Consider the following 14,761-nt stretch of genomic DNA (forward strand, 5'->3'; position numbering starts at 1 on the left):
TCAGTCATACACACACAAAACAGCTCGGTGTATGGTGTGTTTTGAATTTTTTTTTTTTTTTTATGTGCATAACTATTAACTGTTCAGTAATAAATAGAGGGGAAAAAATGCGTACAACTTTTTGTCAAGTGCCGGAGGGCGAAAAAAAACCCTTGTGTGATCAATTATAAACCAAATGAACTCATTTCTGAAGCTTTTACCCTCGACAGGATTTTAGTATCAAATGGTTCATGTATTGGATCCACAGTTGTTACACTTGGAGCAATATTATTCTGAAACCTTTGATAAAACCAGTTCACACAACCAAACACACCTCTGTGCGTCATTCTTGCCCATAAACCTCTTTTCAGCATCACCATGCAGACAGTACTAGAGATCACCGAAACAGATGATGCCAGAAATAGATTTGGATTAAAGTGTTTATTTTTCCCCCCACACCCCTTTGGGATTAGCTGAGTGTTCTTAGCCTTTCTGTCCTCAGGGCATGGAACAGCAGAAGTTGGCATGGGCGGGGAAAAGGCTGCTTCCGTGGTTTCCAGAACCTCATGATCTCCGACAGCATCATGAGCTTTGTCGAGTTTGTGGAGCTCTTTAAGTCGTTCAGGTGCTACACGTTTCCTGCTTCTGATCCCCATCTTCTGAGTTGTTCCAATAACTTAGAGACTTTAAAGATGTTAATTGTCTTGTACGCACCATGCCTGTTTTGCAGTATCCGTAGTCGGAAGGATATAAAGGAACTGTTTGACACGTATGCTGTGCCCTGTACTCGCTCAGGCCCGGATTCAGTGCCGCTCTACACCACACTGAGAATCGACGACAAAATAACAGGGCTTCAACCCGACCTAGGTTTGTTCTGCTCCCAATCATTTATACCCTTGACTCTGACTGCACTACACTCATGTGTCCATCAGGAACAATTCAGTTCAAATTGTCTTGCATTTCTAACACGAGATTAGAGGTCTGCGCGGGACAGAATTTTCAGTCCCGCTCCCGCATTGTGCAGTCCCGCTCCCGCCCGCTCCTGCAAAGAATTATTATTTTCAGTCCCGCTCCCGCCCGCGCCTGCCATATTTTGTCCCGCTCCCGCCCGCAAATCCCGCATGATGCAGACGTTCACGTTATTTCTCACGAAAGTTCTTGTCATTGGCTTGGGGAATTAAACATGCTGAGCTTAGCTGAGCTCTCCACTGACCGATCCTTCACCTAGCGCACGTAGTGAGGGTGCGCGTTGCCAGGTGGCATGCGCAGCTGAAGCTTTACAGAGATACCCATTGTGAGCTTCACTAGAGGAGCTCTGCTCTTCTGCCATGATCGGAGATCTCAAACACGGAAGAGCGGAAAGGAATCGGAAACGTACGCGAGATTAGACCACATCCGCAAATTTAGGCATCTTAAAATGTTTTTATTAATGCCAAATAAAATATCCAGCACAAATTATATATGATAGACATAAATTAATAATTTATAAATTTTATTTTAAACACGTTTTTAGTTAGCGGGACTGCAGCTTATCACCTCTCCCGCCCACTCCCGCATTGTGCACTCCCCCTCCCGCCCGCGCCCGCAATGAGCTTTCAAAATTTGTCCCGCTTTGCGTCGGGTCCCGCGGGACTCCCGTGGGAGTGCAGGGCTCTACACGAGATATCCTCCCAAAGCAGCTTTACAGAAATCTGTATGTAGCTTCCGAGCCCTGATTTCTCAACATCTTGTTACTTCCTTTACTCTGAGACCTGTTACTTCCTTTACTCTGTGGCAACGGACACTGATTTGATTAAAGCACCACCCACTCCTGCAGACCTGCTGACCCGCAATGGCTCTGACCTCGGCCTGTTCATCCGCACCCGCCAGCAGATGTCCGAGAGCCAGAAGCAGATTTCAGACGCCATTGCCGCTGCCAGCATCGTGACCAACAGTACAGGCGTCGAACACTCTTCATTGGGTGTGCTCGGCCTCGCCATCCCGCAGCTCAATGACTTCCTGGTCAACTGCCAACGAGAGCACTTGACCTACGATGAGATCCTGACCATCATCCAGGTAAGCGCTAGTACTGTTTCCCAGATGATCGTGCTTTGGAGATCCTTGATGGGTGAAAATATAAAAGCTTTAAACCATGTGTCATGAGTTTGTAGGTTAGAAGGCTTTGAATAAACACACGTACAATAAAATTCTGATTAACTTTCAAGCTGGAGCTGTCTGTGCTGGATAAAATAGTGCTACTTAATGCACAACCATCTTGATCTATTGCTTTTCTCTTCACAGAGGAGAGTCACTGATTTGGCAGTTAGAGATGAATCACTCACTACTTAAGAAATCACTAGGGAGCACCAAACACCTAAACACTGATGTGCTTTCAAACAAGTGTAATTTCTTTCCATTAACTGTAGAAATTCGAGCCGTCTTCGAGCATGCGCCAGATGGGCTGGATGTCCTTTGAGGGCTTTGCCAGGTTTGTGGCTTGTTCTCTGGCTCACTTTAAAAAATAAAAAAAAAACATCCAGCACACATTGCAGATAATTTACATTCTCATGCCAGAACTGAACTTGAAATAACGAATGAGTAAAACTTGCAGACACCAAATACCAATAGGTCAGTCATACTGTTGAAGAAACAAAAGCAGAGTAATGGGAGACGTCTTATTTCTTAAGGTTCCTCATGGATAAGGACAACTTTGCCTCCAAAAACGAAGAGTCTCAAGTGAACTCGGACAAGCTGCAGTACCCGCTTTCGTACTACTACATCGAATCATCACACAACACGTACCTCACCGGCCACCAGCTGAAAGGAGAGTCATCAGTGGAACTGTACAGTCAGGTTAGCGCTCTGGATGATTAAGAACCTCTCTGAGGAATAAGATCAGCTTATTACAAGAGGTCTTATTTCAAATATGTTGTCATGTCATATGATTTCTATCCTGTGATTTTGTTTTTGGAGTAGAACCTTCTGGAAACATCTAGAGCGTTTTCTAGATCATGTTGCATCAACTTGAAAATATTACGCCCATATTATTACACACGCAGCTATCAGTTTGTGGACGCCTGACCATCACACCCATATGTGGGCCTTCTGCAAACTGGTGCCACAAAGCTAGTAACACGATTGTATACGATGTAGCATTCCGATTTTCCTTCACTGGAGTTATTCCAGCATGATAATGCTGCTGGACACAAAGCGAGCTCCGTGAAGATGTGGTTTGCCAAAATTGGAGTGGAAGAACTCGAGCATCCTGCATAGAACCCTGACCTCAACCCCAATGAAGTCCTTTGGGATGAACTGGAACACTGTGACTGCACCCACTCACTTGTAGTTGAATGAACAAAACAAATCCCGACAGCGATGCTCCAAAATTTAATGGAAAGCCTTCCCGGAAGAATGAAGGTTATTATTATAACAGTAAAAGGGACGAGATCTGGAATGGGATGTTCAAGAAGCACATATGGGTATGATGCTCGGGTATCCACATACTTTTGAACATATAGTAGTAATATGCATTTCATGTCGTGTCGCGTCACATCACACTGAATAACTGCTGCTATTTTGAGGACCGAATAGCGGATGGACTGCAGCAAATGGTATTGTGTTTGTGCCTTACTTACATAAGAACAATTTAAGAAGATTTATTGATACTGATGATGAATAATGCATTGCGTTCTATTCCTGATGAAATATGATCCTTTACCCACCTGGACATGAACATCCAGTAGGTTCCTCTGCTCTTAAATGCCTTGACGCACTCTTCAGAAAGGGGTTGTGTATGAGATACAGTTCTTGGGAAAGTACATGAGAAACACAAATAGCCTTTCCCCTCTAGGTACATTTTGCATTGTGGGACAAAAACGAAATGTGCGAGGACGCTCCAGGTCATGGGTTCTCAAATGTAGTGCACCCAAGAACCCTTTTAAAACAAACAAACAAAACAAAAACAACCCACAATCGACCTATTCACATACATGACTTATTATTTAAGTGTGTACGCCAATATTTATGTCCGTTTATCGATTAAACCCATTCCATATAAATCTGTTAATATATAATAACTTTGATAAAGGTTTTGTGATTTCCACAAATAAAGAAATAAATGTTCTTGAACTCCCAGCTATGCTTCTGAGACTCCTGGAGATTCCTGGACTCCACTTTGTGAACCATGGCTCTACGATGTTCCTACAGTAATGTGTGTCTCCCCCATGATTTGCAAATCATGGAAACCCTGTATTTAATTGAAAATAATACAACCCCGATTCCAAAAAAGTTGGGACAAAGTACAAATTGTAAATAAAAATGGAATGCAATAATTTACAAATCTCAAAAACTGATATTGTATTCACAATAGAACATAGACAACATATCAAATGTCGAGAGTGAGACATTTTGAAATTTCATGACAGCAACACATCTCAAAAAAGTTGGGACAGGGGCAATAAGAGGCTGGAAAAGTTAAAGGTACAAAAAAGGAACAGCTGGAGGACCAAATTGCAACTCATTAGGTCAATTGGCAATAGGTCATTAACATGACTGGGTATAAAAAGAGCATCTTGGAGTGGCAGCGGCTCTCAGAAGTAAAGATGGGAAGAGAATCACCAATCCCCCTAATTCTGCACCGACAAATAGTGGAGCAATATCAGAAAGGAGTTCGACAGTGTAAAATTGCAAAGAGTTTGAACATATCATCATCTACAGTGCATAATATCATCAAAAGATTCAGAGAATCTGGAAGAATCTGTGTGTAAGGGTCAAGGCCGGAAAACCATACTGGGTGCCCGTGATCTTCGGGCCCTTAGACGGCACTGCATCACATACAGGCATGCTTCTGTATTGGAAATCACAAAATGGGCTCAGGAATATTTCCAGAGAACATTATCTGTGAACACAATTCACCGTGCCATCTGCCGTTGCCAGCTAAAACTCTATAGTTCAAAGAAGAAGCCGTATCTAAACACGATCCAGAAGCGCAGACGTCTTCTCTGGGCCAAGGCTCATTTAAAATGGACTGTGGCAAAGTGGAAAACTGTTCTGTGATTAGACGAATTAAAATTTGAAGTTCTTTATGGAAATCAGGGACGCCGTGTCATTCGGACTAAAGAGGAGAAGGACGACCCAAGTTGTTATCAGCGCTCAGTTCAGAAGCCTGCATCTCTGATGGTATGGGGTTGCATTAGTGCGTGTGGCATGGGCAGCTTACACATCTGGAAAGACACCATCAATGCTGAAAGGTATATCCAGGTTCTAGAGCAACATATGCTCCCATCCAGACGACGTCTCTTTCAGGGAAGACCTTGCATTTTCCAACATGACAATGCCAAACCACATACTGCATCAATTACAGCATCATGGCTGCGTAGAAGAAGGGTCCGGGTACTGAACTGGCCAGCCTGCAGTCCAGATCTTTCACCCATAGAAAACATTTGGCGCATCATAAAACAGAAGATACGACAAAAAAGACCTAAGACAGTTGAGCAACTAGAATCCTACATTAGACAAGAATGGGTTAACATTCCTATCCCTAAACTTGAGCAGCTTGTCTCCGCAGTCCCCAGACGTTTACAGGCTGTTGTAAAGAGAAAAGGGGATGTCTCACAGTGGTAAACATGGCCTTGTCCCAACTTTTTGGAGATGTGGTGTTGTCATGAAATTTAAAATCACCTAATTTTTCTCTTTAAATGATACATTTTCTCAGTTTAAACATTTGATATGTCATCTATGTTCTATTCTGAATAAAATATGGAATTTTGAAACTTCCACATCATTGCATTCCGTTTTTATTTACAATTTGTACTTTGTCCCAACTTTCTTGGAATCGGGGTTGTACAAAGATAACATATCAAACCTTGAATCTGGGAAATTTTATTGTTTTTTTTTTTTTTTTTTTAATATATGGTGATTTGGAATTTGATGTCAGCAACACGTTTCAGAAAAGTTGGGACAGGGAAAACAAAAGAATGAAAAAGTTGTTTTATGCTTAAAAAAAACCCCAAACAACCTAATTTGGTTAATTGGCAACAGGTCAGTAACATGATTGGGTATAAAAAGAGCATCCCAGAGAGACAGAGTCTCTCAGAAGTAAAGATGGGGTAGGGTTGACCGCTCTGTGAAAGACTGCATGGGTAAACAGTGCAACAATTTAAGAATAACGTTCCTCAATGTAAAATTGCAAAGAATTTGTGGATCACATCATCTGCGGTACATAATATCATTAAAAGTTTCAGAGAATCTGGAGAAATCTCTGGATGCAAAAGACAAGACTGAAAACTGAAATTGGATGCCTGTGATCTTCAGGCCCTCAGGAGACAGTGCATTAAACGCAGACACGTGTCTGTAGTGGAAATCACTGTACGGGGTCAGGAACACTTCAGAAAACCATCGTCTGTGAAAACAGTTTATTACTGCATCCACAAATGCAAGTTAAAACCAGATATAAACAATATCCAGAAACACCGCCACCTTCTCTGGGCCCGAGCTCTTTTATGATGGACTGAGGCAAAGTGGAAAATTGTCCCAAGGTCTGACGCATCAAAAGTAGAAATTCTTTTTAGAAATCATGGACCCCACGTCCTCCAGGCTAAAGAGGAGAGGGACCATCCGGCTTGTTATCAGTGCACAGCTCAAAAGCCAGCATCTGTGATGGTATGAGGGTGCATTAGTGCACATGACATGGGTAGCTTGTACATCTGAGAAGGCATCATTAATGTTGAATGATATATACACGTTTCAGAGCAATATACTGCCATCCAGACAAAATCTTTTTCAGGGTAGACCGTCCTTTTTTCAGCAAGACAATGCCAAACCACTTTCTGCGCATATTAAAGCTGCATGCCTCTGTAGGAAAAGAGTCCAGGTGCTAAACTGGCCTGCCTGCAGTCCAGCTCTGTCTCCCATTTAAAACATTCGGTGCATTATGAAACACAAAACATGACAAAGTAGACCTGAACTGCTGAGCAACTGAAATTGTATATCAGGCAAGAATGGGACAACATTTCTCTTTCAAAACTACAGCAACTGGTCTCCTCAGTTCCCAAACGGTTGCAGAGTGTTGTTAAAAGTAGAGGTGATGCAACACAGTGGTGAACATGTCCCTGTCTCAAATTTTCTGAAACGTGTTGCTGACATCAAATTCAAAACGAGCAAATATTTTTCAAAAAACAATAAAATTTCTCAGTTTCAACATTTGATATGTTGTCTTTGTACTATTTTTTCAATTAAATATAGGGTTTCCATGATCTACAAATTATTGCATTCTGTTTTTATTTATAGTTTATACAGCGTCCCAACTTTTTTGGAATTGGGGTTGTAAATGTGCTTTTATACACTATACTTTGTGGATGCAGCACTCCGCTAACGTACCAGCTTCTTCTTTGCAGGTGCTGCTGCAGGGATGCAGGAGTGTCGAGTTAGACTGCTGGGATGGAGATGATGGCATGCCGGTTATTTACCATGGGCACACACTAACCAGTAAAATCCCCTTTAAGGTTTGTGGGGTTTTTTCGTTCGCTTTTTTTTAAAATCTGGGAACATGGGAATGCTCCTGGTTTTCATAGTTCTCAGTATCTTTTCGATGGTCCTTTCTCTCTCTTTGCTCCTAAAGGATGTGGTAGAAGCCATCAATCGCTCTGCGTTCGTGAACTCCGAGATGCCTGTGATCCTATCCATTGAGAATCACTGCTCTCTGCTTCAGCAGCGCAAAATGGCAGAGATCTTCAAGGTGTGTCATCTCGCTGTGCTTAGTCATAACTGTCTGCAGTCTAAAAAATATATTTGCAGTGATTTCATACATTTGTTTGTGACTTGAAGATGGTGTTCGGAGACAAGCTGGTAACCAAGTTTCTCTTTGAGAGTGATTTCTCTGATGACCCACTACTCCCCTCACCTTGGCAGCTAAGAGGCAAGATCTTACTCAAGAACAAGAAACTGAAGGCACATCAGGCCCCTGTGGACATTCTAAAGCAAAAGGTGAATGGATGTGTACACTAAGAATATGTGTGGTGGTCTGTGCAAAGTGGTCGATCACTGTGGCTGAATTTTGGAAAAAATTATTAAAAAAAAAAAAGAAGGCCCATCTACTCTCTCTCAATAAATAAATACATGTATCACGGTTGCGTGAAGATATGAAGTTTATCTTCAAGTGGTGAATGTATACATCACGAGTGAGCAAAGCAAAATATCAAGAATTATACATACAGGACACTTCCTTTTTCAATGGAATAAAAGCACGTATTCCCTTCTGGCGGGTTTCATTCCTTTGGTTTGCAATATTGTTAGCATATCCCTTATCCTACGTGTATTACGTCACTCTACCCAATGGAGAATGAGCATGCAATATTGTTACAATATTGCACGTTGTCAAGACAACATGACGTCACACGTCGGAGACGTAAAACTTCTGCGCTAGCGAGCGACAGTGACAATTTGTAAACAAACATGGCCGCCAGGTTTGCTTCATTTAAAAACGGAAGATTTTGAGAGACTTTTGGCTGCCAGGTCGCTCCGTTGTGTGTAGTTGTCGATGTTGATTTTAAAAGTAACTCTGTAAATTACACAGGGAAACGAATACTTAAGTCTGAGTGAAAAATACTGTACTGAGCGTGCAGCGTGGAAGAGTCAAGTTTATTTGTATAGCGCTTTTAACAATAAACATTGTCACAAAGCAGTTTTACAGAATTTGAATGACTTAAAACATGAGCTAATTTTGTCCCTAATCTATCCCCAATGAGCACGCCTGTGGCGACAGTGGCAAGGAAAAACTCCCTCAGACGATATGAGGAAGAAACCTCGAGAGGAACCAGACTCAAAAGGGAACCCATCCTCATTTGGGCAACAACAGACAGCATGACTATAACATTAACAGTTTTAACATGAAGTCAGTTTCGTTGATGTTATAAACTCTTCAATTGATGGAAACTTGAGTGTAAAACTGTTCAAGACAACTGCAGTCCTAAAGTTAGCAAGTCAACTGTAGTCCTCAGCCATAAAAGCATTACTGTAAGAGTCCAGAGCGTCCTCCAGGTGTAACCCTCAACTGTCCTCATGGGGCCATCCTCCACAGGAGCGATGCGATAAAACTCCAACCAGACACAGGGCACCAGGATGGATCAAGCAGGTCTGAGGGGCAGAAGAGGCCAGCATCTCAATCCCAGGACCAACATGTAACTCAGAGGGACAGATTGGGGGGGGGGGGGGGGAGAGAAAACACAGGTTGTTAGGTTTGCCCTAAAAATGACACAAGTATTAAGTCTGTGTGGTAGGCTCGCAGAGACGAGAGTCTTGACATCAGGCATAATAAACAACAATGGCATGTTAATATGGTTAAAAATTATCATGCCCTGCTCTGGCTGGATGCTTGATTGGGTGATGGGAGCACACTCCTCAGCAATGATGGGATGCAGATGGGACCCTTAGGGCTGGCCAAGACAATTCAGTTACATTTCACCGGGTCTGGGACATGCGACAGAATGTCTGACGGCCGATTCCCTGCAGGCTACAATAGCCAGTCGAGGTCTCCACCCTCTCCACCAAAAGATTTCCTGTTGACTCCATGTAACTCAGAGGGACAGATCTGGGGGGGGGAACACGGGTTGTTAGGTATGCCCAATGTCACCTGAATAAGTAGGAACAGTATACATATTCCACTGAGCACAAGCAGGGACTCCGGCAACTAACTATGACAGCATAACTAAAAGGGGAGAGCCAGAAGGTAACACAGGCATGAGGGAGCCCTGGGACATAAAGCAGCAGCCACTACACCGTCAACAAACTCGAGTGAGCAAGCGAGTGGGGACTGACAGCATCCATACATCCCAGTTTACCAAAACACACTATGCCTGACGACCCTCCAGATCTACACCTTTACCTCATAAACACCATTAACACAAGGCTTGACTAAACAGAGGAGTCTGGTGACGGAAATCGTAGTTTCTCAGTTGTTAGCCTGTGCTAGTGTTGGCCTTTGCTAACACTACTGCTCAATGCTACACCGGTTGGAAGATAACTGGACTGCCGCACTAACAGCACTGAGTCGCAGGTATGTAAGCTAGCACTAGCCTTCGAGAATGCTGATTTGAAGAGTGTGTATGTATAATAATAATATTTGCTGGATTTTTTTCGTGATATATCAGATGTATTCCATTCAGCTAGCATGATACTGAACTCATCTTTGAGTCGTTCAGTATCATGCTAGCTGAATGGAATACATCTGATGTACCACCAAAAAAAGCTAGCCAATATTATTTCTGTCACTCAGATCTGTGATATATTTTTCATATGAAAAATGTGAGATTTTCAAGACAAGAACTTCATATCTTCAAGCCAACGTGTGATTTTTCTTTTTATTATATACAGTAGACATTCACAAACAAAACGTACCCAAATTTATCAAAACAACTCATCGATTTTGTCACAGTTTTGAATCTCCATTTGGAGCTCGTATGAAAAATACGAGTGGCGTATTTCCCAGTATTATTTTGACTATTTTCTACATTGTAGAACAATACTGAAGACATCAAAACAATTAAATAACACCTAGACCATGTATGGATTTATGCGGTAAACAAAAAAGTGTTAAATGTTTGATATTTTAGATTTTTCAAAGTATTCAGCATTTACCTTCACACTTTGTACACTACTGGCATTATCTTACCCAGCTTCGTTAGGTAGTCACCTGGAATGCTTTGCTATTAACAAGTGTGTCTCGTCAAAAGGTAATTAGTGGACGAATTTCTTGCTGCCTTAATGCGTTTGAGATCAAATGGTAAATAATAACAATACGGTAAATAGCCCTATTCTAATACCACAACTGTAGAAATCATATCATGTCAAGAACCGAACCGCTAAGTAAAGAGAAACGACATCCATCGTTATCATTACTTTAATAAAAATAAAGAAAAAAACCGTTGAATTCGAAGGTGTCCAAACCTTTGACTGGTACTGTATGCGTTTTTCACCAAAAGAATGTGTAAATGTTTATATTGAGGCTACTATCTAATCGTGCCTTGGTGTCATTGTGTAAGGAGTCTGATTCATGAAGTCGACCTTTAAAGAAGTCTTAGATTGTGAAGTCAAGAATTTTGCAGACTTGAACTGAATGTAACCGGAGATTTGTAACATCTCCAGGGATGTTGGAATACGGATGCGCCAGAAAGGATGGATGAGAACAATAAGGTCGAATGATGTAGGAGTTTAATTTTCCCCTCCTTTTAATTTTTCAGGCACTTCAGCTCGCACACATGCAAGCGCAAGCCAATAACTGCACAGTCACCGCTGGTTCTCTTGGCAACAACGAAGAAGAAGAGGAGGAGGAAGACGAGTATGACTATGACTATGAGTCACTGTCTGATGGTAGGCTTGGTTTGCACCTTAATCAGAAGAACAGGGTGTGATGTGATGCGATGTGTTGGGTCTGTTTAGAATGGACTAACCCGTTCCTTTTTCACATCTTTTCCTATGTTACATAGAACAGCATCTTTTATACTGAAGCATGCGAACGGACTCATCTTAATTGTCTTCCTTCCTGCCTTCCTTTCTCTCCCTTGCCCTTTTCTTTTCATCTCTCCCTTCTTGTAGCTGATGTCCTCAATGCTTCCACTGCCTCTTATAGCCAGGAAGGTAAACCGTGCGTGTGTGTGTGTGCGTTTTTTATATAAACTCTGTATTCTGTGATCTGCTTTGCTCTGTATGAGGCCTTGATTTGCACAGGTGTAGGTATATAGGACCTGAGCAGGACTGATGAAAAGAAGCGCATTGCTTGTGTGTTTTGGTAATGGCTAGAGCAGTGTTGTGACTACGCTAAAACGGCTGGTGTGGCGTGTAAACATCGAGCTGCCCCTCCCCCCTTCTCCATCTCCTTCTTCCCCTTCCCTTCTGTCCACACACTCTTTTGAAAACGATGTGACCTTGCTAGCGGCACTGGCTCATCGGAGAAAAAAACAAAGCCATCTGGTTTCTCAGGCCCCGCTGTGCTCCTTCTCTGAAAAGGAAACTAGGGATTCTTTCCTTTTACGTTGCCCATTCCCATCCCGCACACCCCAGGGACCCAATCCAGCATGCAGTCGAATCACAATGAAATAACCTTTATTTATTTATTTATTTATTTTGGAGTGAAGCTTTTTGAAGTCTTTTTTTTTATTTGTCTTTGCCTCGCCGGTGTCGCTCTTGCTTTGAAGCCAGATTTAAAGGTAAATCTGTGCTTACGCTTTCTGTCTGTATGAGCACCTGTGTGTGGCCTACATGCACCCAATGCAAACGTGCTACATCATTTCTTCCACTTCCTTGCACAGATAACATTCTGGATGACAAGCCGGAGGGGAAGTCATCGACTGAAAAGCTGCAGTACGAGTCCAACGATGAGATGCCAAAGAGGATTAAGAAAGCTGGGAGTAAAGGAAAGGTAAGCTTGATCATCTCTCTCTGTATGATTCTGCGCTTTCTCATGGTTGTGCGTAAAGGATGACATGTGGCCTGTTTCTTTACCGTGCTTGTGCAGATGTTCGACATGGAGCTGGGGGAGGAGTTTTATCTGCCGCAGAATGAGAAAGAAAGCAGGCAGATTGCACAGGAGCTCTCGGACCTCGTCATCTATTGCCAAGCAATCAAATTCCCAGGTATGCGAACTTAACGTAACGCTTGTTAAATTCTGAAGACCGACAAAACACTCATCTGGAACAGTGGACATTCAGAAAATTCCCAAAAGCATCGTAACATTTTAAGATTTGTCTCACCTCTGAAGCTCCACCCACAGGCTATGGAGCGTTTCATGTGTTTTGTACACTTTTCTGGCCACAAGCTTCAGAATCTTGACCAAAAAACAGTAATTTAGAACAGTGGAAATTTGGAAAATTCCCAAAAGCATCGTAACATTTTTAAGATTCGTCTCACCTTTGAAGCTCCACCCACAGGCTATGGAGCGTTTCATGTGTTTTGTACACTTTTCTGGCCACAAGCTTCAGAATCTTGACCAAAAAACAATAATTTAGAACAGTGAAAATTTGGAAAATTCCCAAAAGCATCGTAACATTTTTAAGATTCATCTCACCTTTGAAGCTCCACCCACAGGCTATGGAGCGTTTCATGTGTTTTGTACACTTTTCTGGCCACAAGCTTCAGAATCTTGACCTACAAAACACTCATCTGGAACAGTGGAAATTCGGAAAATTCCCAAAAGCATCGTAACATTTTAAGATTTGTCTCACCTCTGAAGCTCCACCCACAGGCTGTGGAGCATTTCATGTGTTTTGTACACTTTTCTGGCTACAAGCTTCAGAATCTTGACCAAAAAACACTCATCTGGAACAGTGGAAATTCGGAAAATTCCCAAAAGCATCGTAACATTTTTAAGATTTGTCTCACCTTTGAAGCTCCACCCACAGGCTATGGAGCGTTTCATGTGTTTTGTACACTTTTCTGGCTACAAGCTTCAGAATCTTGACCAAAAAACAGTAATTTAGAACAGTGGAAATTTGGAAAATTCCCAAAAGCATCGTAACATTTTAAGATTTGTCTCACCTCTGAAGCTCCACCCACAGGCAATGGAGCGTTTCATGTGTTTTGTACACTTTTCTGGCTACAAGCTTCAGAGTCTTGACCAAAAAACAGTAATTTAGAACAGTGGAAATTTGGAAAATTCCCAAAAGCATCGTAACATTTTTAAGATTTGTCTCACTTCTGAAGCTCCACCCACAGGCTATGGAGCGTTTCATGTGTTTTTTACACTTTTCTGGCCACAAGCTTCAGAATCGTGACCGCTGTAATACGCTCTCTGTGCTTGCGTGCTTCAGTTAGGAATAGAAAGTTTTAAACACTGCAAGACAGTGAATTTTTCTGTGCGAGATCAGACTAAAAAAAAGCCCATGGCATCATGTTTGATTCAAGAGCTATTCAAAAGTTTTGTTTCAAACAGTGGTAGTGAGTAAATGCGAGAATTTTTGTGTGCTTGCTTCAGGGCTACAGAGGGAATGTACGCAGTTATTTTGACTGACGTTTAAAATTGGGATAAATTGTTGATTTCTGTGAGTGCAGAGTCTAGCCAAAGCTAGAGGTCTGGCTTGCAAGACTAAATTAAAGATCATTTTATCTGTTAAAGGAAGTGTTCAATGTGATGCACGCTCTACCATTTAACGATGATTTATTCACTGCTAAAGTGTTGACAAGCTTTAGTGTTCACTTGCCTGTTGTGGCCTGCTGCCATAACAATAATGATTAAGAAATGATGTCCCAACAAATCTAGCCCTGTATTTCTACATATAGTACGCACTGATTTTCACAAACTGCCACTTGTCTGAGCAAAGGCTGTGTAGTGAGTCTTGATACTGCCTCTGCATTAGCTGCACAGTGAGCATGTTAAGACAGCAGAGACTCCCATGGCGGTAAATTAGAATCAGGTGCTCAACTTGAATGGAAATCTCATCAGTCCCTTCTGCACAGGCTAAACAAACAAGCAGCTCCGATCTAGTGGGAGCCTGAGGAGACCAATGCCCTCCAGCCCAAACCCTAACGCTCTTGTGTGTTTGTGTCTGTGTCTCTGTGTGTGGGAACTAGGCCTATCCACCCTCTCCCCATCAGGCTCCAGCAGAGGAAAGGAGCGAAAAAGTCGAAAATACATCTTTGGCAACGCCCCAGTCCGTGGGAGCCCTGGTGAACCGGTGACGCTGGTGCGCGGCTCAGGGAAAGGTACTTCTGCTTTGTGCACGGCTCACACAGGAAACAGAACACCCACTTAGAGCGCTCCTGGGAAAAGGCCACTTAACTTTTCCAACCCCTTTAAAAGTCCCCCAAAAGCACA

General features: G+C 42.4%; 1 protein-coding gene across 10 annotated transcripts in view; it reads left to right on the top strand.

Moving 5' to 3' along the window:
* The window catches only part of plce1 (phospholipase C, epsilon 1), a 207,175-nt gene that overhangs the window by 165,155 nt on the left and 27,259 nt on the right, over window positions 1-14,761 (top strand). For 4 of the 10 annotated variants that reach the window (XM_060939539.1, XM_060939536.1, XM_060939542.1 and 1 more), the window contains 13 exons: window positions 467-604; window positions 710-846; window positions 1,796-2,034; window positions 2,385-2,446; window positions 2,646-2,811; window positions 7,353-7,460; window positions 7,577-7,693; window positions 7,783-7,941; window positions 11,193-11,322; window positions 11,548-11,589; window positions 12,261-12,370; window positions 12,467-12,584; window positions 14,518-14,649. In XM_060939539.1, coding sequence (XP_060795522.1) covers window positions 467-604; window positions 710-846; window positions 1,796-2,034; window positions 2,385-2,446; window positions 2,646-2,811; window positions 7,353-7,460; window positions 7,577-7,693; window positions 7,783-7,941; window positions 11,193-11,322; window positions 11,548-11,589; window positions 12,261-12,370; window positions 12,467-12,584; window positions 14,518-14,649 — 1,658 coding nt within the window. The remainder of the gene's footprint in view (window positions 1-466; window positions 605-709; window positions 847-1,795; window positions 2,035-2,384; window positions 2,447-2,645; window positions 2,812-7,352; window positions 7,461-7,576; window positions 7,694-7,782; window positions 7,942-11,192; window positions 11,323-11,547; window positions 11,590-12,260; window positions 12,371-12,466; window positions 12,585-14,517; window positions 14,650-14,761) is intronic. The other 6 variants (XR_009656455.1, XR_009656456.1, XR_009656457.1 and 3 more) reach the window with 3 other exon arrangements.

Source organism: Neoarius graeffei, chromosome 14 (genome assembly GCF_027579695.1).
Source record: "Neoarius graeffei isolate fNeoGra1 chromosome 14, fNeoGra1.pri, whole genome shotgun sequence".
NCBI classification, from domain to species: Eukaryota; Metazoa; Chordata; class Actinopteri; order Siluriformes; family Ariidae; genus Neoarius; species Neoarius graeffei.